General features: G+C 34.7%; 1 protein-coding gene across 11 annotated transcripts in view; it reads left to right on the top strand.

The window, feature by feature from the left end:
• LOC110738026 (chromatin structure-remodeling complex protein SYD-like) overlaps nucleotides 1-23,984 on the top strand; it is a 42,393-nt gene that overhangs the window by 4,245 nt on the left and 14,164 nt on the right. For all 11 annotated transcript variants that reach the window (XM_021918392.1, XM_021918391.1, XM_021918389.1 and 8 more), the window contains exons 7-33: nucleotides 2,565-2,728; nucleotides 2,837-2,901; nucleotides 3,010-3,738; nucleotides 4,350-4,651; nucleotides 5,937-6,034; nucleotides 6,118-6,303; nucleotides 6,669-6,849; nucleotides 6,930-7,118; nucleotides 7,195-7,238; nucleotides 7,652-7,708; nucleotides 7,868-7,964; nucleotides 8,077-8,249; nucleotides 8,333-8,546; nucleotides 8,689-8,814; nucleotides 8,901-8,990; nucleotides 11,179-11,295; nucleotides 11,528-11,608; nucleotides 11,745-11,852; nucleotides 16,679-16,848; nucleotides 18,094-18,172; nucleotides 18,380-18,454; nucleotides 19,343-19,440; nucleotides 19,545-19,652; nucleotides 20,137-20,194; nucleotides 20,327-20,554; nucleotides 20,726-23,372; nucleotides 23,678-23,803. In XM_021918392.1, the coding sequence (XP_021774084.1) occupies nucleotides 2,565-2,728; nucleotides 2,837-2,901; nucleotides 3,010-3,738; nucleotides 4,350-4,651; nucleotides 5,937-6,034; nucleotides 6,118-6,303; nucleotides 6,669-6,849; nucleotides 6,930-7,118; nucleotides 7,195-7,238; nucleotides 7,652-7,708; nucleotides 7,868-7,964; nucleotides 8,077-8,249; nucleotides 8,333-8,546; nucleotides 8,689-8,814; nucleotides 8,901-8,990; nucleotides 11,179-11,295; nucleotides 11,528-11,608; nucleotides 11,745-11,852; nucleotides 16,679-16,848; nucleotides 18,094-18,172; nucleotides 18,380-18,454; nucleotides 19,343-19,440; nucleotides 19,545-19,652; nucleotides 20,137-20,194; nucleotides 20,327-20,554; nucleotides 20,726-23,372; nucleotides 23,678-23,803 (6,610 nt within the window). The remainder of the gene's footprint in view (nucleotides 1-2,564; nucleotides 2,729-2,836; nucleotides 2,902-3,009; nucleotides 3,739-4,349; nucleotides 4,652-5,936; nucleotides 6,035-6,117; nucleotides 6,304-6,668; nucleotides 6,850-6,929; nucleotides 7,119-7,194; nucleotides 7,239-7,651; nucleotides 7,709-7,867; nucleotides 7,965-8,076; nucleotides 8,250-8,332; nucleotides 8,547-8,688; nucleotides 8,815-8,900; nucleotides 8,991-11,178; nucleotides 11,296-11,527; nucleotides 11,609-11,744; nucleotides 11,853-16,678; nucleotides 16,849-18,093; nucleotides 18,173-18,379; nucleotides 18,455-19,342; nucleotides 19,441-19,544; nucleotides 19,653-20,136; nucleotides 20,195-20,326; nucleotides 20,555-20,725; nucleotides 23,373-23,677; nucleotides 23,804-23,984) is intronic.

The following is a 23,984-nucleotide window of genomic DNA, read 5'->3' as shown; positions in this document are numbered from 1 at the left end:
TTCTATATTGCTTTCAAATAACTTTTAATTTAATCGTACCAAACTTTTTGTTTGGTCACAATCCTCTAACATTTCATATGTCATATATTTTTCATACATTATATAACAATGTGATAGGGAACATTTCCAACACTTCCTTTACTACCATACCTAGACAATTTTCACTCATGATCATCTCCCTAACATGTAACATATACAAAATTCTACTCCCTCCGATCCTAACATCCTATTTGCTTTCCTCATTTGGAATTGGGGAGTAATTTAAGGAAAATGAATCTTATTGTGAGAGAAGCAATTAAAATAATTGAGATTCTAATTTATTCATCAAATAGTCCCACTTTTCAAAACAAAAAAATGATAAAGAAAAAAGAGGTACAAGGTAATTAATATGGCGATTGGTAAGAGTGAATAATGACTAAAAATATGAATCATGCATCGGGAAATTTAATCATTATTTAAAAAATCTTATGAAAAGAGAAAACTGTGATAAATTTTGGCACATTCACCAAATAAATAGTAAAAATTGATGGAATTTTTTTTTGAATCGTATATGGAAGTATTCCAAATAAGAACTTTTTGAACCTTCCTAACTAGGAAACAGAACGAATAAATATGATCGGGGGAACTACTACACTAAATGAACTACTAATTCAATCTGCTAAATCCATCCAAGAGAATTTTATGCATCGACAACATATTTAGTACTTTTTTAAAATTTAAATTTTCTTTTCTTATTTTTATGCCAATAACAATTTAGTTATATAAGGTAACATGGCATATTTGAATTGGTGCTTTAGATCACAAAACAATGACATTTGGCATCGTTAATTAATGATGTGTTATGCCACTTAAAAGGCATCTAGAAAAATTATGCCACCTTATAATATTAGTGTTTGGTTATAAAATAAAATTCTAGCATTTTGTGTAAACAAAATCTAGTATAACTGTTATGATATAATCCATTAACTGTCAATTTAAAACTATTAGATTCATTTTGAATTGTATTAAGATCCATTTATGATACAATATGATTATAAATTACCTATTGTATAATTATATAAGAGATGTTTTATCATTTGATATAATTTTATTCTTGGCTTTTTAAAGCTGTTCTAATTTGATTTGCACGTTTGCCAACATACAACTTTGATTGTTTATATTTGTTACTACATTCAAGTACTCCTTCGGTTCTTTTGTGTTCTACTTGGTTACTATAGCTATGCAAATTAAGGAAACATTGTAGAATGTGACTGGGTGTAAGATAAAGTAAGAGAGATTGTAAAAAGGCTGGTTTGTGTAAGAAATGAATAAAGTAAGTGAGAAAGTGTGGAAAGGTGTAATTATTATGTGGCTGTAGGGGTAAGATGGTAAAAAGAGTTGGTCTAAAATAGAATAAATCAAAATGAGTAGAACAAAAAAGAACGACCTAAAACTGATTATTAGTGCAAGAAATATTTTTGCATTGGTTGAAATTGATTTAAGCAAAACATTATTTTTGTATGGTGAATAGAACAAAGCAAAAAATTGAAAGAGAGTATTCTAGTTTTCATTTAAATTAAATGCATTTAATATGAAGACATGATTCCAAGATCTAATAAAAAAGAAATGTTGTACATGATTTGCTTCTTGGTTGCCGTGAAATCAGGTATAGGCCTTCACGATTATCCAGAAATAGGTTATCATCAACTCTCAAACTATCCAAGTAACATAAAGATTTCTTGTAATCGTCTACCATGCAATGTTGGTAAATGTTGTAGTACTATGAGCTGACTCTCTGTCAAGTTATTGGGTATTAGGCCCTATTGTGTTCCCCTTAAGTCCTCTTATTTCATGAATAATAAGTTCAGATAAGGGCTGATAATTAATAACTTTCTATATGTTCAAGAAAGAAAAAGTTCAGATGAGGGTTACTAAGGTTACCTAAATTCAATCTACAGCTAAAATAAGCTCTAATAGATTAGCTTAGCTCTGATAAGTTTAGATTAGTATAGTTAAGTTTAGATAAGTTTAAATAAGTGTAGATTAGGTGAATAGGATGCACCCTTACATCGTAAGTGAAAAGTGTTGATGTGAAAAGTTGAAAACATTTAGGGTTACTCTATCGTTTTGCTTTAGAAAACATAATTATTGCACACCTGCTCTACCTGTACTGTTTATGATGATTTGAAGTCGGTGATTTAGATTTTTTCTGCTAAGGCAAAATTGAAAATGAAGTGGTTGCTAGTCTTGTATCTTCCTTGGCAGTCCTTTGTATAACTATTGTGACCATTTTAGATACCAATCTATTTTGCTTCTCTTTTGCTTTAGTTTGTCATGTCGTCTTCTATTTTTGTGGACGCACTGGTTGAACCTTTAACCTGTTGTTCAAATAAGTATACTCGATCCCTATGCCACACGCTTTTATACATTTAAATGTATAGGTTTGTAACTGATAACTTAAAAAAATTATTCTGGTTGGGGCCTTGCCTGCTCCTGAGGAAGATCCTTTAAGTGTACCTTTATTTTTCGTTGCTGACCTTTTTATTGACTGATTCTGACATTGTTTGATCGTATCTTTCTGTCAGGCTATTAATCCCAGCAATCACTGTGAAGGGGGGATACCTGGAAGTTCAGGTTCAAGAGAAACAGGAAAGTATCCAGCAAGTACTGCTTCCGTACCAAGCATGCCTTTTAAAGAGCACCATTTGAAGCAGCTAAGAGCCCAATGTTTGGTCTTCTTAGCATTCAGGTGTGTATTATGTTGTTGAAATTCTTGTACTGTTGCTATTCAGCTAGAGTGTGCTAACCCATGTTAGAGAATCTGGATTTTTATCTTGACAAATTTTCATTTGCATAGAAATGGGTTGGCCCCAAAAAGACTCCATCTTGAGATTGCACTTGGAAACATCTTACCTAAAGAAGGTACTATGCTCACAACCTGTATCATCAGCTATACCTTTTGAACTAAAAAAAAAAAAAAAAAACCTTTATGTGTCTATATGATTCTAATACTCTGTTTGATGCTGCTAGGATCCAGCAGTAGTGTAGATGGAGCTCAAATGGAGCAAGCTAAAGATAAGGGCAAGCGACAAACAACTCTTGAGTCGAGCAGTATATCTGAAGTCCCTTTGCCATTAGGAAACATGGCTGGCATGAAGAGTGATGGAGCTCCTACTGCTTCTGCTGCGGGTGCATTTGTTAGAGAGGCTGATCCTTTCTCAAAAGAAGCTGAGAATATAAAACATGAGGCGGGAAAACCTGCATTGGCTGACCTTTCACATAATGATGAAGATATGAAACACCATCCTCCTGGAAATAGAATTCTGGAGGATGATACAGAGAGTCAGGAAACAGCCAACTCTTCTGTACTTGTTACAACTTCAATTCAGCCTGATACTTTAGGGATAAGAAGTCCAGCCACCCATGTACATGAAGAAATTTTGCTGCCAGGGGGGGCAAATCATGTGGCTTCTGTTGTTGGTGTGAACAAGCAGCTAAATCCTGAGATGATTAGGTGGGCTAGAGTTGGTCATAATGACCTCCCACGGGGGCCATTGCATTCCACTGTTCAACATGACATTGGGGTCAATAATGAGATTTCTTCAATTTTGTCTCAACGTGACAGCCATAGTCAGAACCAACAGCTGCCCGATAGCCACTTGTCCTCATCTTGGAAGTCAATTCAAGGCATGGACAATGGAAATCACAGGGCAAGACCAGTAAATGATGCTAACATATTGCTCAGAAATGCCTTGCATGGTGAGTAAATCTCTTGGCTGGAGATGCTTGGGTGAAAAGGCTATGTCTATGTTATAGATGAAAACTTGAGAGTATGGGGTCTATTGCAAACTGTAAAATGAAATTAGTTGATATAAATTTATGTTGTGGTTTGTTTCATGATCTTTTAAAAGAAAAGCAAATTTCATACTGCCGGAGGGGAAGAGGGAGTATTATTCAAATTAATTATGCTGAATGAATTTGCTAAGTAATAGCAGGAAAAGTAATTTTAAAGAAGCTGAATGGGCCATAAATACAACATAAACTTAAAAATAAAGAAAAGTCTCAGAGGTATTAATTTAACAAGCATGTAAGCTAGCCTCGTTAGGCACAGTGGGTTCAAGAGAAAAACGCAGATATTCAAGTATATCCCTTCACCTCACCTTTCAATTGCTCCTCTTCATTATGCAGTTTTCTTCTTATGGAAATAAGCTTAGTTATGCTCAGAAAAATGATCTACATTGACTTTAATCCTTCATTACCTGTGAGGACTGCCTCTCCTTATCATATGCATATACTCTGTAGTCAAACTATTCTGATGTAATTGCATGCCCATAATCTTGTTACTCTTCATTAAGTTAATTAATGTGCAGATGGTAATGGTGCTCTAGATTATCAAACAAAGTCCATCTCAGATGGGTCAATAGTTGTTCCTGTGGCTGATTCAAGCTACATGCATAAGGATTCTAGCTCTCTTGCTACTATGGATAAGCTTATAGAACCTGAAGAGGAAGAAAATCCAGTGTCTGCTAACTTGCGCCCTTCTCCAAGATACACATTGTCTGAGAAATGGATTATGGCTCACCAGAAAAAGAAACTTGCTTCAGAACAAAAGTGGGTGCAAAAATTGCAAAACGCTGACCAGAGAATTGCCTCGTGTTTTAGTGAACTTAAGGTATATCCTATCCTGTTGATTTTTTGTAATGGTACATGACTTACGTTGGGGGTCTCACTGCTTAATTTCTATATCCTTTTCAGTGTATATGGAACTTAGCTGTATATGGATGTTTTAGAACTGAATTATATGGAAAGTAGCTGTATATTAAATGCTTAAAAACTAATGAAACTTAGCTGTAATTAATCTGTTTTGCTGACAATAATCCTAATCAAGGGTCACATATTTTTTACACCTCTAGTTGATTTTATCTTGGGTATTAATTATGTACACCATGTGTTAATGTAACTTTATTTTGCACATAGACCAAGGTAAAGGTGGGATGAAGAGATTAGGATGGTGAGTGCGAAGATTGAAAAAAGACAAAGTGTGGAGAGTGGCTTAGTGAGTGGGGGCCATTTTACTAATCTTTTGTCTTAGTTTCAAGATATTAGTGTTGGTCAAATGAGCTATCTGAAGTCCATTATTTTAATATATGCCATTATAGATTATATTATAATTTTCTGATTGATGAATGAAATTGAGTTCGTATTGGTTGTTTTTAGTTTTTATGGTTGATTAACAAATACCCTTGTTTTGGTTAGTTAAGCTATTGAGTTACCCATTTTGTTAGTGTTAGTCTGATAAAATTTTCTCGTAAACCCTTAGAATTCATTGATTGAGTGCAGGCAACTAAGATAGGTCCCAATTTAAACACATCAGAATGTTATTAGAGCCTTTTGGGACTTCCGTGATCACGGTTAAACAGAAGAAAATTTATCAATGATCTTGGTATTTAAAAATGTTAGTCAACATGTATAAAGGATGAACAAAAGGTGGTGACTCTAGGAGAAGCGTCAAGGACATGGTCATGATCAGAGGGAGTGTCTTAACAAGATTGTGTAAACTTGGGTAGGATAATTATTGCTTTTTTCTAGTAAACACTTCAACCTAGGTGAAATTGAAGCTCAAATATGTAGTAGAATTAACAGAAGAAATAATTTTAGATTTTGTAAAGGAACTTAAGCACAAGGAGTTTGTATACCCACTAATTTTCCTTGGCTACTCTTGGAAAAATAAGGTTTTCTAGAAGAATAAGATTTGGTTTCTTGTGAAAGCTTTAAAATGAGAAACCTTATTATGACCGTAAAGTCGTAAACCTTTTTCTTCAATGACGTATTTCATAAGTGTCTTGTTATATTGCAGCCATAAACCCTTAAAAGTGTCGTTTTTGTACACATAAATAAAAGGATGCTGATTTCATGGTTGCTCTTTCTTCTAATTTTCTTGTCTGTGTGATCTGTAGGAAACTGTTAGCTCATCCGCAGATATATCTGCAAAAACAAGGAGTGTGATAGAGTTGAAAAAGCTTCAATTATTGGAGCTTCAGCGTTGCCTTCGAAGGTGATATAGATATTATTTTATCTGTCTTTTGCTGAAATATTCTTTCTCCACTTATCTGAAATTTTTATGTATCACTTCTCCAGGAATATCTTGAGTGATTTCTTTAAGCCCATACGAACTGAAATGGACCGTTTGAAATCAATCAAGAAACACCGAATTGGTAGGAGGTTGAAGCATGTAGAAAAATATGAGCAGAAGATGAAGGAAGAACGTCAAAAGAGGATTCGTGAGAGACAAAAGGAATTCTTCAGCGAAGTAGAAGTTCACAAGTGTGTCTGATGTTTCAATAAGATGTTTCATATTTGATCCTATTTGTTCTATATATGTTAATTATTCTCTCCATCCCCAAATATAAGTCCCATTTCACCCAAAAACATTGTCACTAAATTAAAGTCCCATTTGACCTTTATCTATTTCTATATTCACTTTTACTTAACCAAATCCCACAATCTTATGTTTTTTATTCATTTTAAATCAACCAAATCCCACTATCTTATTTCCTTATTCACCTTCCAAAAAATGCGTGCAAAAGGCAATGAGACTTTTGTTTGGGGACCGAGGGGGTATCTTGTTTAAATCTTGCTGTTTTGGTTTCTTTTCACTGTATTTCATGTGTGGCTTCGACTTCACTCAGGGAGAGACTGGAGGATGTGTTTAAATATAAGAGAGAACGCTGCAAAGGTTTTAATCGATATGCGAAAGAGTTTCACAAAAAGAAGGAGCGGATACACCGGGAAAAGATCGACAGAATTCAGCGTGAAAAAATTAATTTACTGAAAATCAATGATGTGGAAGGATATTTGCGGATGGTTCAGGTATGAAAATGGAAACAACTTAATTGTTGCATTTTCTGGCCTTAAGTTCTGAGTTTTACATTTGATTTGAAAATTGTTAGGATGCAAAATCTGATAGAGTCAAGCAACTTCTCAAAGAGACAGAGAAATATCTTCTTAAGCTTGGATCAAAGCTTAAAGAGGCAAAGGCTGCTGCTCGACAAGTCGAAATGGATGAAAACAGGATTGCAACTATAGATGAGAGCAGCGACATTTTCGCTGATATTGAGGATGAAAGTGATCAGGCAAAGGCAAGTAGTAGAAAAGGGTTTTCAGGTCTTCTTCCTTTTTAGGGGCAATACTCTCTCATTTTTTTTTTTTTTTCAGCATTACAAGGAAAGCAATGAGAAGTACTATTTGATTGCTCACAGGTTAGATTCATGTCTTTCACTCTAACCGAAATAAGCATAAATCATATTTTGACTGTTGTGAGTTGAAGCTGTTAAGTTTGTTTGTTTAATCTGTTAAAATTGGGCTCATATAGTAGTGCAAAAGCTTTGTTTAATGAGAATAATTTGATGGGTACAAGAATGCTGATTATTTAATTTCCACAGGAATATGTGATTTTTTTTTTCTTTTTTGTTTTTTGTTTTTTTGTTTTTTTTTTTGGTGACTTGTGTATAAATTACTAAATTAGGAGCATTTGAGTGAACTTTGTAAACGATGATGTCAATAACTAGTGTATTATGAAGCTGCAATCAGTTGCTACCCGTACTTATTATTATTCATAGTTTATTTTACCTAATGCTCACCTCTAGCTACATATTGCAATTTATTTTTGCAGCATCAAGGAGAGCATTGCTGAGCAACCAGCTGGACTTCGTGGTGGAAAATTAAGAGAGTAAGTTAGAACAGAAACTGTGCTATTCTAGCTCTTTCTTAGAATAGTCTTGTGGCTACTCCTTTCTTCTGAGGATTAGTGAACCGTGACTTGCGTTGTCATTTAATTTGTCATTTATTTATTTATTTATTTTTAACTTATAATTTTTTTTTTGTTAAGGTACCAAATGAATGGTTTGCGATGGCTTGTCTCACTGTACAATAATCATTTAAATGGGATTCTTGCTGATGAAATGGGTCTAGGGAAAACTGTTCAGGTATGACTTAATTGGGTTTGGGTTCACATGATTCCAAGAAGGAATATAGAGCTGGTGATGGTTTGCAGTTACAGATTTGAATTGTGGATGATCTAGTATATTCGTACTGCAGGTGATCTCTTTAATTTGTTATTTGATGGAGGCAAAAAATGACAGAGGACCTTTTCTAGTGGTTGTTCCGTCGTCAGTTCTTCCTGGATGGGAACAGGAAATGAATTTATGGGCGCCTGGTATAAACAAAATTGTTTATGCAGGGCCTCCAGAAGAGCGACGTAGGCTATTCAAGTAATGAACTTTTGTATTATAAAGTATCTATTTCATACATAATACCCTCACAAATAATTGCAGCTTTTAAATTTCTGCTGTAGGGAGAGCATCATCCACCAGAAATTCAATGTCCTTTTGACAACATATGAATATCTTATGAACAAGCATGACAGGCCAAAGCTGAGTAAAATTTTTTGGCATTACATTATAATTGATGAAGGACATCGGATAAAGAATGCATCATGCAAGCTAAATGCTGATTTGAAGCTTTATCATAGCTCTCACAGATTACTATTAACTGGAACCCCTTTACAGGTTATTGATTAATCTTTTTTTATATATTATCTTCTTATTACACTCTTATATCGGTTTGTTTACACTCTTTCAAGTTATGTAATCCCATTGATTTGGTTATCATCCATTTCTTTAATGTCAAATAATATGGTGACCTTTGCAGAATAATCTTGAGGAGCTTTGGGCTTTGCTCAATTTTCTATTGCCAAACATTTTTAACTCTTCTGAGGACTTTTCTCAGTGGTTTAACAAGCCATTTGAGAGTAATGGTGACAATTCCCCTGACGAGGTGACTTTAATTTTGGCTTCTTCTCACTGGTTTATCTTTCAGAGTTTTTTCACTTATTCACTTGAAGTTTTGATTTTCATGACCAGGCCTTGCTATCCGAGGAGGAGAATCTCTTAATCATTAATCGTCTTCACCAAGTTCTTCGTCCATTTGTACTTCGTAGGCTGAAACACAAGGTTCCTCTAATGATATCTGTTTTTTTTTTTTTTTTAATCACATATATTAGTCTTTGCTGGTATAATGGCGACTCCGATTGAAAATCTACTATCTTGGACATGAATGCTGATATAATTAGATATATGATACTATTATAATGGCGCTGAATATAATTTTATATCTGATCTATAAGGCTAGGCCACCAAGAACAATCCTAAAACTCCGATTAGCTTTTGCGTGAAGACAAATTTAATCACAGACTCACAAATCTAACAAATTGAAAGTTTTAAGCAGTGTATTAGTAACTGTGCTTGCTATTCTCTCACTTAAACAGTAGATTTTAGGGAATTAAGAAGATGCATGAGGTATTAATGACGAAATTTGTAATCTGTTTCGAATAGAACTAGTAAGGTATGATTTGATTGATGATAGCTTAAAATAGCATTTCAAAATTCTTTTTCCTCTCTCAACTTGCACTCTGCCTTCTTCTCCCAGCTAATTCTAAATCCAGTAGCACCTTTCTCCCTTGTCTAGTCTATATTACTCCCTATGATTTGTAATAACTGCAACAGTAGGGAGGGCACAAAGTTTTAGGCAAATTATAGAGAAGTGACAAAAAAATAGTATAAGTGGGGCTAGTAGGAGAGAAAAAATAAAATAGTAGTGGGTCCTTACCAAAAAAGGTAGGGTTGCAATTATTACGAAACGGATGAAAAAGGAAAGTGTTGCGATTATTACGAAATGAAGGGAGTACAAAAAACACAACAAAGCACCATGTTTATATTAGTGGTTCTTGCCATTGAAACTCAAGCTCGAAATAAGAAATCAGATTACAAACATATTTTCACATGCAAAACCCTTCCCTTTGTAGGGAAGTAAAGACTATGCAATTAGTGATTACCTAAATTCATATTGCCTTGGCACCCAAGCTTCATTTCATCCTACACCAAATCCAACTAAAGGAGCTTTGTATCCCAAGCAGACCCTATGCAATGAAGAAAAAACACGTGAAACCATGCACATGTGAGCCATGTGCATATGCCTTGCAAACAAGCCTAAAATTGTTTTAGAAACTAAGGTCAATAGCTATCTTTGACATTCAACCTATGATTTTAATTGTTTATTTATATTGTAAGATATCATCAATCATTGGTCATGATTTTAATGCCTAGGTGTCTTAAGAACCTTGATTTAAACGATAGCTATTTACTTATTTGTATACAATACGTCATAGGTCCCCAACCTATTGTTGGGTTTGGGTATCAGATCTATGCAATCTTTGTGCTATGTGGGACTGTTTTGATGGACAACATGCTAATGCATATCTATTTATGTTTTGATTTAGTAGCTTCTTAGCCAGGATGTGTCATCCATGGTCCCCCCCCCCCCCCCCCTCCTCCTCCTCTTACACATCCTCCTCCCTCACTTTTTTTAGTATTTGAACGGAGTGGGTTTTAATTCGGTCATTGAGGGGTTAGGAAGCTAGTTTTGGGTTTCAGGCTTATTTTTTTATGTGAGTTGTATGATATTTCTTTATTTCTTAATACCTGCAACTATTCACACACTTTGACTATATTTGCTGATTTAAATATAAGAAGTATATAGTTATGTAGGATCTTGAAGATACGCCTCAAAGTATATTTTCAAAATAGAATTGAATGGCTTGAAATCGTAATGTCAAATATATCGTGGATATGTGTTAATTTAAAAAATATAAATGATTGAAAATCTGCATTGGCAAACATGAAAATGGAAGTGTGGCAACTATTACAAAGCAAAGGAAATACATATTAAATTTTGAAACTTTTTCAATATTTCCTTGTACTTTTTATTACTTTTACGTTACCATCAGGTGTTGCTAAGAGACGAGAGAATTTATGACAAGTATATGGGGATCTGGAGCAGCTGAAGAGAAGAAAGCATCCTGTTAGTTTTTGGAAGACTTAAGGAAGGGGGAAAATGTGGCTTTTGTTAATATGCTGTTTTCGTAAACCTGGTTGTGGCATGAATACTTGGTTAACTTTTCCTAGTGATATACAACATTTCATCAAAACTCCTCTTTCTAAAAAGCCTTTAATTCTTCTTTATATTAGTTGACTACTGGCTCAATTATACTTTCCGATCACTGTATCAGTGTAGCTATTTCTCAATAGGAGATGCATCATAGAAAAAAGGGTAGCTAAAGTTTAGTGATCTTGTTTTTTGCAGGTAGAGAATGAATTGCCTGAGAAAATTGAGAGACTTGTCAGGTGTGAGGCTTCTGCATACCAAAAGCTCCTGATGAAGAGGGTGGAAGAGAATCTCGGTGCACTTGGGATGTCAAAGGTTTCATTATTTTCATTTAGTTTTCTGTTTTTTTTTTTTTTTTTTTTTTTTTTTTTTTTTTTTTTTTTTTTTTGAAGAACCATATAGATTGAGATAAAAAATCAGGTTCTTTTTTTTAGACCTATCTCAATTTTCAAACCCTGATAAAATTCATAAAACCAGTTTCACGCTCTGCACGTATTGGTCTTTATTCTAAATTAGTTATTTGCTTATGTTGATCACTTATTATCAGGCTCGAGCAGTTCACAACTCTGTCATGGAGCTCAGGAATATCTGCAATCATCCATATCTTAGTCAGCTTCATGCAGAAGAGGCATGTTTCTTTCTATTAATTGGAGTTGTTAGTTTATGGTTAAGGGTGAGGGTTGGAGGATAGGTGCATGATTTTATTTGTCTTTATGCTGACATTTTTTTTTTTTTTTTTTTTTTAAAATTTCTTCTTAATGTAGGTGGATAGTTATATACCTAAACACTTTCTGCCACCGATTGTAAGGCTGTGTGGCAAGCTTGAAATGCTCGATCGTTTGCTTCCTAAACTCAAAGCAACTAATCATCGGGTATTGATGCACTTACTCTTGTTGTTTAAGTCGTCTACTATATTATTAGATTCTTTCAAATGTAGATGGTGACCCTCCTTTTATACTTTCTATGTAGTGGCCAAAAAATGAAAAAAAGTGAAATTTCAAAAAGTAATTTCACCCAATCTCATTGTTATACAAAGGTTTATGTAATCTTACAGCCAAAATAAATAAAAAAACCTTGTTAACTTTTTGTTTTATGTAATCTTACAGCCAAAAAATTAAAAAAATGGAACTCATTCCTAGCTGAAACAACAAAACACACGGCCTGTGCTGCCACAGCATCACTCCATTGTAATCCCAAAGCCCCAGCCCCCCAAAACCTCAACAACTGCTGCCTAAAAACCTCAACCACTGCTGCCCATAACCCTCACCAACCTAAACCACTGCTGCCCATAATCCCCACCAACTTTGACCATTGCTGCCCTTTACCCGCAGCCCTACTCCCTTGATTGCTGGCCTAATTACCTCCTTTCTTTAGTTCTCTTACCCATTTGCCCCTTCTTCTAGGGAATCTAAATATGATTTAATGCAGTCTACTGATGATGTGGGCAGGATACATGTAACACCCCAATAATTCTTTCTTAAAACCTGTAAATACCTTTAACAATTTGCAAGAGAAATACTGACGTGCTCCTGCCACGTGTTCAAACGTTAAGGCTACTTCAGAATTTAGCAGCGGAAAAACTAACTCAGTTATAAATAAGTTTCAAAACCAATAATCAAAACCAAATTTAGTCTTACAAGTTGGAAACATTAAGGCCCTTATTCAAATCCCAACAAAAGTAGTAAATAAAACAAACCAGAGTTAAAATCCAAACTTATGAAACGAAATATATTGTTGAAATATCCAACACTCCACTCAAAATTCCACCACCTTGATGCAAGTTCTGATTATGTAAAAACCTGTGATTAATCTGCTCCCCAATATTACAAGTGTAAAAATTGGATCATTACAGAGTCATTGAAAAGGCGAAGGCCATGACCAGGAAAGAAACACACAAAAGCACGCAATCAGCGGCATACAAGCTACGAAATATAACAAAAAATCCCTAGCATGTTACTTAAAATCAATCAGCACACACAATTTAATTATTGACTCAAACACATGCCTCAACTGTTAATATTAATAAGACTTCACTAATTACTAACAATAATTCATTTCATTTCATTCATTGATTGATTGGATTAAGCAATAGACAAGGTTGTCTCCCCATGCTCCGTTTCGGATCATCAATAAAAGAAAAACCCCATGCCTCCTTTCGGAAACATCAATAAACATCCAATGGTGGACGGGCGTGACTCCGTGGCCATAGCTAGCATGAGATCTCATCTAACTCCTTATAGTTTTAAAAAGTATTTGAAAACAAGAGACTCGTAGAAGACGGCCTCTAGAAAGTACCCCGTGAACCCCAACCCTTGGTTGTCAATACTCTAGATGTGCACAAATCTAGAGTTTTATTGCTCATCTTTTTTGCACTTTACGTGATTTACCGGTTTAAACTTGGTGATGACTCTAATGCAAAATGATATAACCAATCATACATCAATCATTCAAGCAATTCAAATTTCCAATTCAATTCTTGGTTTATTAGTGATAAACAATATTTAGTATTGAATCCTTTAACTACCTCGGTGTATAAACATCTTAAGTGCATAAGGCACCTCAATCCCCAACGTCGTCTTATAAGACTTTAATTCTCCCTTTACTCATTCCATTTCAATAAACATGAACGAGTATTAAAATAATTCATTCATTCCATATATTCATATACCTTTGCCTAAACTCGTCTCGCAAGTTATTGCATAATAATACTTACAAGAAAATCAATACGCATTTCTCATACAAAAATCAAACCAATCATCACATCAATCATCAATCAAACTCAATACCAAACAATTTCAACTAATCTACAAGTTTCCCTAACATGATTCTAATGTTTTCCAAGTCCTTAAACATGCTTCTAAAGTCAAGGTTTTCATATCCTATTATGTACCTTGAGTAAACGAGTTGGTTGGCCACTTTAGGAACTAAAAATTGCCTTCTACAAAGTCCTCTCCTAAACCAAACAATAATAACTCAATCAATACCCAAGCAATATAATTTACAGCAATAATAACTTACTTTAAAACCTTCAAAATTCAATTAAACAACACTTTAAAACCTTCCCTTTTACTAGAATTAAAAGCTTATATATACTTCTTTAAGTTTCCTACATAAAAACCTTAAAATACATACTTATTCATGAAATTACAGCTAGTTTAGAGCTTTATAAAAATCTGAAAATTTATTTTACACATGATATCTTGAAATTATAGAAATCTTTATCACCACATACATTATATAGAAAGTTAGTAGACTTTAAACCCAAAAATTCCTCAATTCTGAAAATTTATTCTTGTAATTAAACTTTAAAGTTCCAAACTTTATAATCAAAATAACCACAACCTTTGTTTAATGGAATTAGAGACTTGAAACACATGAAATCAATACAATTTAAACCCAAGATTAAAACTTTAATAATCTGAAAATTTATTTTAAACATTAAACCTTCGTTAAAAATCAAAAACTGCCCGAAAATTTAGAGGCTGAATTTGGCCATGTGAGGGTGGTGCTCACCACCAAAGGTAGTGAGTTTTGATTAAAACATCATTTACACACGAAAAACATTATTTTATTGTAAAAATCGGACGAGTTAGAATCTAAACGTGCTTAAAACGTGATTAAAAAAAAATTAAGAACGGAGATCAGAAGTTGATTATGGAAAACTGAAAATTTGTTTTTGAATTTAACATCATCACGATCATAGTAGAATTACAATATAATCATGCTTTAATTAAATAACTTGTAGAACACAGTTTAAAACCCCAAAACATGAAAACTAACATTTTTAAGCCCTAATTTTATGAACAAAATTTCTGAAATTTTAAAGTGTATAATAAGATTCATAAAACTCATAATTTAAGATATATTATCATATGATTAAACCATTAAAATCAATTAACAATATCATAAAATAATTATCAAAACAATGAAGGATTAGGGCAAAAATAAGAAGGAAGGAAGAAGGAAAAAAAGAAGAAGAAAGAAGAAAAAAAAAGAAAAAGAAAAGGAAATTAAAAAAAGAAAAATGTAGGGAAAATAAAATAAAGAAAATAAAGGGAAAAGAAATAAAGACTAACCTTTTTGTGTGGGGGAAAATTTGGGGATTTATGGGGTATTTATAGGAGAGAATTGTAGGGTAGAATTGGGCCTTATGAAAATAATGGGCCAATTAAATAAACAAATGGGTTAGGCTTTGTTTTTATGATAATGGGTTGTAGGATATAGGTTTCATAAAATGATTTAGCCTAAAATAATTTTTGACCCAATTAATAATTTGAAACTTTTAAAATTAAATTATGGAAAAATACAAATAAATATTATAAATAAGATAAAATTTCATTTATAAAATATTTAAAAAAATACGGGGGATTACAATACATATCCAAAAGGGAGTAGTATTGAACATTTTGATGGTTGCTTTATTCATGGAATAAATTAGGTCTTGTAAATTATGATATGTCCAAGTAGTTTAAATCGACTTATAAAATCAAAGATATGATTGAAGACCACCAACACTTGTATTTATTGAAAGAAATGTATCTATTAACTTGGGTGAGTAATCCCAAAATTGCCTTTGAAGGCTTTAAAGATGTCTGATATGGAAATATTATATACTACCTCCGTTTTTTTTAGTTGACACGTATTCCTTATTAGGAAGTTTATTTTTAGTTGACACGTTTCCTTTTTGGGTAAGTTTTATACTTTGCATTTAGTAGTCTACCCCACTTGCTCTATCATTCTCTCTCCTCTCCTTAATTTGTGTGCCTAAATTGAACGCGTCAACTAAATAGAAACGGATGGTCATGAGTATTTAAAAGTTACAGAAAAGGGGCTACTGAGGGAGCAGAGGGCCGATGTTCATGAAGGGTGGCCTGAGTAGGGGTGGGCAGTTGTAGAGAAGTTAAAGAAGGGAAAGGGTGCAGTTGTGACGATGTTCTGATTAGTTAGTTGGAGGTGGCAGAGGAGGTGCATACATAACAAAAAGTTAACTGTTATTTGGTCATGAAGGTCACAGAGTCAATTAGAGCAATAACAATTGCCTACTTTTGAAAAGTCACCTTTTTAGTGTAGCAATGTGAATGTGTAATAAAAAAGGTTTACCAAAAAATTAGTACATGGCAACTCAGTAAAGGATACGGCGGCATAATCCAAAATAATTAAATCAATTGTAACTATTAAATTCCTTAAATTCACTGATTTTTTGACCGTGGTATGAACAGCCAAAGCCTGAACTCAGTAATAGTAGAAAACAGTTAAATTTCTCATTTATACATTAATATTATTGAAGTTTCAACTTTCAAGCTAGATGAAGTCATCGATTAGCTTGTTTCAATTGTGAGTGTTGTGAAATTTAACCTGCTGACTCTTGTGCTCAAATCTAAGAAAGTGATTGTAAAAAAAAAGTAAATAAGTTATCTGTAAGTTTGGATATATGTCTAGTGTGGGGCATTAATGTTCTGCAAAGACGTTATGCTTATAACTTTACACGGAATCACAAACATTTAATTATTTTTAGGTGTGGTTTTCTCTTGATTCATAAGAGTGTCTTTCTATCCAAAGTCCCAAACACTTTTTGCATGTTTATGGTGCACTTATTTGTCTGGGCAACACAATCAGGGCTTTTGTTCTTTTGTACTACTGTTTGCAAGGATTATTGTTCAGTGAGTGGTATTGGGTAAATTCTCGTTTTATTTTGCAGGTTCTTTTCTTCTCCACAATGACTAGGTTACTTGATGTTATGGAGGAATATCTTGTATGGAAACAATATCGTTACCTTAGGTTAGATGGGCATACATCTGGCCTAGACCGAGGTGCTCTTATTGAACAATTTAACCGACCAGAATCTCCTTATTTTATATTCCTGCTCAGGTTTGTGTAGACTTGTTTTTGTTTAAGTTAACTGGAATTTAAAAGATACGAATAGTATCTGAATCTTTGTGTAAACCATTTCACCCATTCAATCCGTTAGTACAATTCTTATTCGTGTTTGGGATGTCACAAATGTTTGCAATTTGTTTGCTTATAGAACTTCCACTGTCTTTATTCACTTGCAACACACTATTTTGTCATTCACTTTAAGGAAGATATCAGACTGGGTAAATGGGCAAAGTGATTAAAATAATTGTACCACCAATATAAAGAAAGCGTTAAGCTGTTATGGTTTAGATTTTATAGCTTAATCCGTTAGTTTACTCAGCTATTAACCTTCTCTAACGACTTCCTCAAATAGTATTCCAAGGTGTGTTGCAAGTATAAAAAACTAGAGGAAGTTTATTTCATCAATTCATCTTTTATATATGTATAGATACTAGTTAAATAAATTTAGTCAATATGAATTCGTCATTAATTGCTCTAATTTATACTACCTCCGTTTTGATTTAGTTGACACAATTCTCTTATCACGCTTGCCAACGCACTATTTTAAAGATCAATATCTGTAATTCTCACCATTGTCAAATTATAAAAAGTGGATATTAATAAAATATACAGCGAGACGATTCCAACAAGGTCCCACTTGACTATGTTTTATCGTAGCTATAAATCACAAAAGCTAGTCAAAGTGTAGTTTATGAATAGTGTAAAAGTCAAATGGTGTTAACTAAAAAAAATAACGGAGGAAGTATATATATATATATATATATATATATATATATATATATATATTATTTTATTTTTTTAATAAAAAAACCAGCTTAGGTAGTATTCTGTACTTCGTGTAATATAATAACTTTTCGAAATAAAAAGGGTATAATTAGGAGCCATATAATTTAAAGAAAAATGCAATTTGATGTATTCAATTATTGAGATGTAATAGATGGAGAAAAAAAAATAAATTTTTTGTTCATAGGATATAGTGTTGTCATAAATGTTTTTGGCGAAATATAAAATAGATTTATTATTACCAAGATGATAGACTATTACTTAGCTAAAAAAAGTGGGTTTAATTGGTGGTGTTTTGTGAATCTATGTAATGATTTTGGGTTTTAATGATCTCTATTTGGTGCTCAATATCTTTTTTGTGAGGAATAGGATTTGTAGATTGTTGAAGCTTTTGTAAATCTCTTACCTTTTTCTGTATTTAATTTAATCTATTTTTTTTTTCATGTTTTGTAGTATTCGTGCTGGTGGTGTTGGGGTGAATCTTCAAGCAGCAGATACTGTCATCATATTTGACACAGATTGGAATCCTCAGGCATATTTTCTGTTCCCTTTTCTTTTTGTTTTTTTTGGTTGGTTTGTATGTGATATTTTATTTTTTTATGGTTTTTTTTTTTTTTTTTTTTTTTTTTTTTTTTTTTTTGGGGGGGGGGGGGGGGTGGGGGGGTTTGGACACTCATGATTATAATGTTGGGTTGAACATTTAAATGCTGACTTTATTTATTAATGATTGTGATATAAGGTTGATTTGCAAGCACAAGCTAGAGCTCATAGGATTGGACAGAAGAAAGATGTGCTTGTTCTTAGATTGGAAACAGTAAGTTCATATTTGTCTCAGGGTTTAACCTTTTGTCTTGGTCTTGCATTTAACCTTGAAGATGTTGTGATGCTTTGACAGTAAAATTTTCATTACCCGAGCATATTAATTTATTTAATTAACTTAAATTTTTGATGTGATAACCCTTTATTACCAATCTTCTAATCAAAATGACAAAGAAAAAGAAATGAAGTGAAGGTTGAAATCTGCTCAAAGTCTCCTTTTGTGTTCCACTGCTCCTCATGTATTCATGATTGCATTCTGATTGTTTTCATATGATTGAGCTAATTGGACTCATCACAAAATTGCCAAGGCACTGTGAATTAATTTTCTTGGTGATTTAACTGTAATTGTAAACATATTTCTAAATTACGTTACATTTGGAGAGACGTGACCATGATTTTTGGTTTCATTTAACTTCAAGGTGCTGAGATGAATCAATATCTAAAGGAATTTGGCTTGGACATTTGAAAGAAGACCTCCTCTTCTTGTTGGTCTATTGTAGAATAATTCAGTAAACCATGTTGAGCAAAGGCACTTAATGGGCAAGGGCACAAATCTACCACCCAAAAGCATAGAGTATGCAAAATTATTTGAGGGTTTTGGGCTAATTTTCGCTGTATTTTTAATTCTTTGTGCAATTATACAAGGATTAGTAAACTGAACATTATCCAATTAACAATATCAGAAATGGGAAGAAGTCCCGTCTTTACTTATGTTTTTTGGGTTTGCTGTAATATTATGTTTTGCGCTGTTGGTCATGCAAGTCAATGCTCATTGCCGATCTTTCTTTACAGCTTATAATACTCATTTCTTTTCTTGTGTTAATTTTGTGCTATTTAGACTGTTAATTTGTCACCCTTATTGTACAATTTCATTATACTCAAGGTCCATACCGTGGAAGAGCAAGTGAGAGCTTCAGCTGAGCACAAATTGGGTGTGGCTAATCAGAGTATTACTGCTGGTTTCTTTGATAACAATACAAGGTATAACATATTTAGCTAAAATTTTTTGCCTTGCTTTTAGATTTTGTGGCAATTAATACATTACTATAGCTTATTGCTACATTATAACTTGTACCATCTTCCAGTGCTGAAGATCGTAGGGAATATTTGGAGTCTCTCCTACGGGAATGTAAGAAAGAAGAAGCTTCGCCTGTTTTGGATGATGATTCCTTAAATGATATATTAGCTCGCAGGTATCATATTTGTGTCCAGAATTGTTTGTGAGCTGTTCATGGACTTTAATCTTTTTGTTTATTTATTTAATTTTATTTTTAATTTTTTACTTTGCACTGAGTGGCCTGTAGCAAATAATTTCTGCTTATTGCGTGTTGGACCCTGAATGGAAATGCGGGTAAAAACATGTATAAGCCCAAAAGTGTTGTGCACTTTCAAAGACAATGAGACGCAGTTGTTTTTGTCATGGTTCTGACCTTGTTTGTTGGGACAAGTGACAGTAGTGACACTACTTTTAAATTGTTTATCCAAATGTGAAAGTTTGTTTTATGTAACATACTGTGCTCACGTAATTTAAGTGTGTTGTTGGTTCTTAGTTTCTGTGTATGTATGTGTGTTGTTGGCATGATGATAGAGCTAGCTTTAGTATATTATTGTCCCATACTTCTTTCCTGGTGCTTGATTTCCGCTTTCTCTTATCTGAACTTCGTATTTTTATTTCAGTGAGTCTGAGATCGATGTATTTGAATCAGTTGATCAAAAAAGGCGCGAGGAAGAAATGGTATGTATCTCAAAGAACACAGATCTTAACTTTTATCTATTCTGGTATTCTTCATAACACCCCCACCCCTCCACCCTCAAAATGGTGTACTTATGTTATTGTTGTTGGGCTTGCCATCACTTTAAATTGAAGATAACATGGAGGAGGCTGTTACTGGAGATGAAGGGTGATTGTTCTGAAGTGCCGACTCTACCCTCACGTCTTGTAACAGATGATGATCTTAAGGCATTCTATGAAGCGATGAAGATACATGATATTCCTAATGATGTGACAGCTTCTAGTTCTGGGATGAAGAGGAAAAGTGGGTATCTCGGAGGTTTTGATACTCAACAATATGGGCGTGGGAAGCGTGCTCGAGAGGTGAGCTAATTATATTTGGTCTTGTGCATAGTACATGCTATCAATCCCTCCTTTGCTTTTGGCATTTATTTTCATCTTTTGTATGATATGCATGAGCTTGTGGAATTGTAATATTTGTCAATTCTCCCATTTTGATACATTGAATCTGAGTTTGCCTTTATGATTGTTCAGGTACGGTCTTATGAAGAGCAGTGGACAGAAGAAGAATTTGAAAAGATTTGTCAGGCTGAGTCTCCTGAAACTCCCAAGCTAAAAGATGAGAAGATGGATGTCTCACAGTCATCAGACAATAGTCAAACTGCTGGAAAAGTAGAGCTATCTACGCAGACCCTGCAATCTCCTCCTCCTGCTTTAATATCTTCACCACTAATCAAGAAAGAGGTCACACCATCTGTTAAGCGGGGGAGAGGTAGGCCAAGGAGAACTACTACAGATGTCTCACCGTCTATGGGAGTTAGTGCAACACCTATTGGAGCTAGTCAACACACAATTCAATTACAAAAAGGAACAGATTCAATCACGTTGAATTCAAGTTGTCTGGACACTCATGGTACTTCTGGTTTCACTAAAGATGCCAGTGCAGACAACAATCAGAATGTTGCAATTTCTCACATCTCTGAGGCAGTTCCACCGTTGCCACCTATTGATTCTGGGGTTCAGTCTAACCCTGCTTGTACTTTAGTTTCATCGCAGCCTAAAAGACAAGGTCGAAAGGGGCAGCCAACCAACAAGTCTATTGGAGGGGATTCAGGGGTAGAAACTGTTAGGCGGAGGGGGAGGAAACCTACTCGTGTGTTACACCCTGTTCCTACTGGCTCTCTGGTTGAAGATTCTAAACCTGTCGAAAAACTTGCTTCAGATACACATGTAGCAACAACTTCTAGTGTTAGCACAGATAACCATCTCGCTGAGGGCTCAGATCCCAAATGCTTGAAGGGGCGTGCTGGGATTTTCGTCAAGGATTCAAAAGGATCTGAAGTTGCAGCTAAGAAGACTTTATGTGATTCCTCATCATTGATTGTTGCTCCTCTTACTGATTCAAAAACAAGCAAATTTACTGCCGTTTCACATAATCAAAATGTATCTGTCCAAGAATCAGCAGCTGTACAAGCTCCAAAACCTAGTGGTCAGTCTAAGCTAGATTTATTGGATTCCTCTTCTGTTCCATTGGCTCCTTTGGAAGCTTCTGATGCCAGCAAATGTGATCCTGTCTCTATTTCCAAGATTTTTGATGGCCCAATCGCATCACCAAAAATTGGAAGCCAGCCTTGTTTGAAATCAGGGGATGAGCTTCAAAGCGTTAATCCACAATCTGCTAATCCTAGCTCTGAAACTGCCCTGACCAGCTCAACTGGACTCAGGCCTGGTAGAAGACAAAGTCAGAAGCCTCAAGGTGGAATTGAACCAGTCCGACGAAGGGGTAGGAAACGGGGAAGGATTGTGCCAACTGACCCAGCTCCACCTGATGTTCATGATAAAAATTTGAAGGAGCCTGTGAAAATCACAGATTCATTGTCCACTTCTGCTGTTACATATGTTGCAGAACATTCTGGAACTGGTAACATGGGAATGATTTCAGATGTTGCAACAGTTCCTGTAATTCCTCTTGTCCCAGTTTCAGGTTTCATGCTAGGCTCTGCACCTTTGACTTCTACTAGTGGCTCAATGCATCATTCAAGCATTGGTTCACAATCGAATCCTGTTCTACCCGGAACTTCTGCTATTCTCCTTGAGACTCCTAAATTATCTGTTCCTTTGCCAGTCCAAGGACAAGATCAGAATTCACAAGCTGGAGAAACTGCATCACGTCGACGTGGAAAGAAAAAAAGTGCAGCGTTGCTTGATAACTCGGGTGATCAGTCTTTATCTTCCAAGAAACCTGATAAGAGTCCTAGGGGCTCTGGTGGTCGCAAAGTCATAGCAACAAGAAGTAGGCGAGTAAATAATTCTTGTACTAAGATTGCACAGGAAGAGGCAGATGCATGTAGCAAATCTATTGCTTTAACTAATAGTACAGATGCCGTTCAGCATCCCGACTTGTCTTCTCATGTTCCGGATTCTACCCTTGTTAAATCCAATGTAGCCAGTATTCGGGGATCAAGGCATGCTAACCCGTTGGAAGAGATTACATTATGTCGCACTCCAGCAGATATTCCGCCGGTATCATGTAAGGGTAAAACAAATGTAATTGTGTTGGCTTTAGAATCAACTGGTCCTGCCGTGGATCCTACTGGGAGTAGTTACAAAAATGCAGATGGAAAATTTGAATGTTCGGAGTTGCAAAAGAGTTCTGCTCGAAATGTACTCATGCCAGTTGTTGATGTTTCTAGATCAGAAGTCAGCTGTAGTGCTGGTGTTCAAGCTCCTAATCTGGATGAGGAAATGTCCGCACCTCCTGGATTTGACACCCCAAGATCAGAAGTGCCAGATGCTGAACTGAAGAAGGTGTCAGAAAGAGGTGTTCATGGTGCATCTAAGATTACTGATGCAGAAAGAAGTTCTGTTGTCTTGGCTCTGGAATCAACTGCACTGACAGCCGCAAAAGAAGAATCTTCAGAATTGCTGGGAGTTGAAGGTTCCAGAAAAGGAAGCATCTCTTCTACAAAGCCTATAGGTTGTGAATCTACTTCTAATTTGGCTGATGCAGCAACAATAGGTCAGCCGGAAGAAGAAATTTCAGCTCCTCCTGGGTTCGACATACCTCAACGTTGCCTATTTGAAAATGCTGTTGCAATGTCTTTCGAATGTGTTGCTGGCCTGGCCTCGGACCGGGTGGTTGATTCTGCTTCAAAATCGAAACTTGACCAATGTTCTCAAGGTACGTCAGATGCTGATCCTGAGTTTAAAAGTTTGGAAGAGAGAATCAGATACTTTTAAGGATTTCTTCTTTTTCCTGTAATTCCTGGAGCATCAGCACATGAACTTATTGGATGTGATTGCTGTTTTTGTATTCTTGTTCATGGAGCCCTTTCTAGTGTTATTTATCAGATGCACTTATTGGATGGGAATGCTGGTTTTGTGCTTATAAAACTCCATCTCTATTAATTTTGTATACCATGACTTATTTTTTGCTTAAATATAGGTAGTATGGCAGCTTCACTAATTTGCATTTATGTTTGACAGGATCTCTTGATGGTAATGCTGAAATCAGCACTGTTGAATCTCCAACTGCTTCCACTGTTGTAGGTTTTGGTATTACGTCTGCGTCAACATTGGAATCAAGTTCAAAAGAAGCTGAACCTTCTCATGGTATGTCTGAAAATATGTATTCTTTAAGTAACTCATAAGAAAGAATTTTTATTTATTTTTTATTTTTTATTTTTTATGTGCTTTTCATGCCTGGAATGGTGACAATATTATTTTACCAGTACTACCCAACAGGTATACAAGATATGAGTTTTGCATGATTTAGCTGTTTGTATTCTAAATT

The sequence above is a fragment of the Chenopodium quinoa genome, unplaced genomic scaffold, assembly GCF_001683475.1.
Source record: "Chenopodium quinoa cultivar QQ74 unplaced genomic scaffold, ASM168347v1, whole genome shotgun sequence".
Lineage (NCBI taxonomy): Eukaryota > Viridiplantae > Streptophyta > Magnoliopsida > Caryophyllales > Amaranthaceae > Chenopodium > Chenopodium quinoa.
Note: the sequence above shows the minus strand (reverse complement) of the source record. Positions and strands in the feature narration are given on the sequence as shown.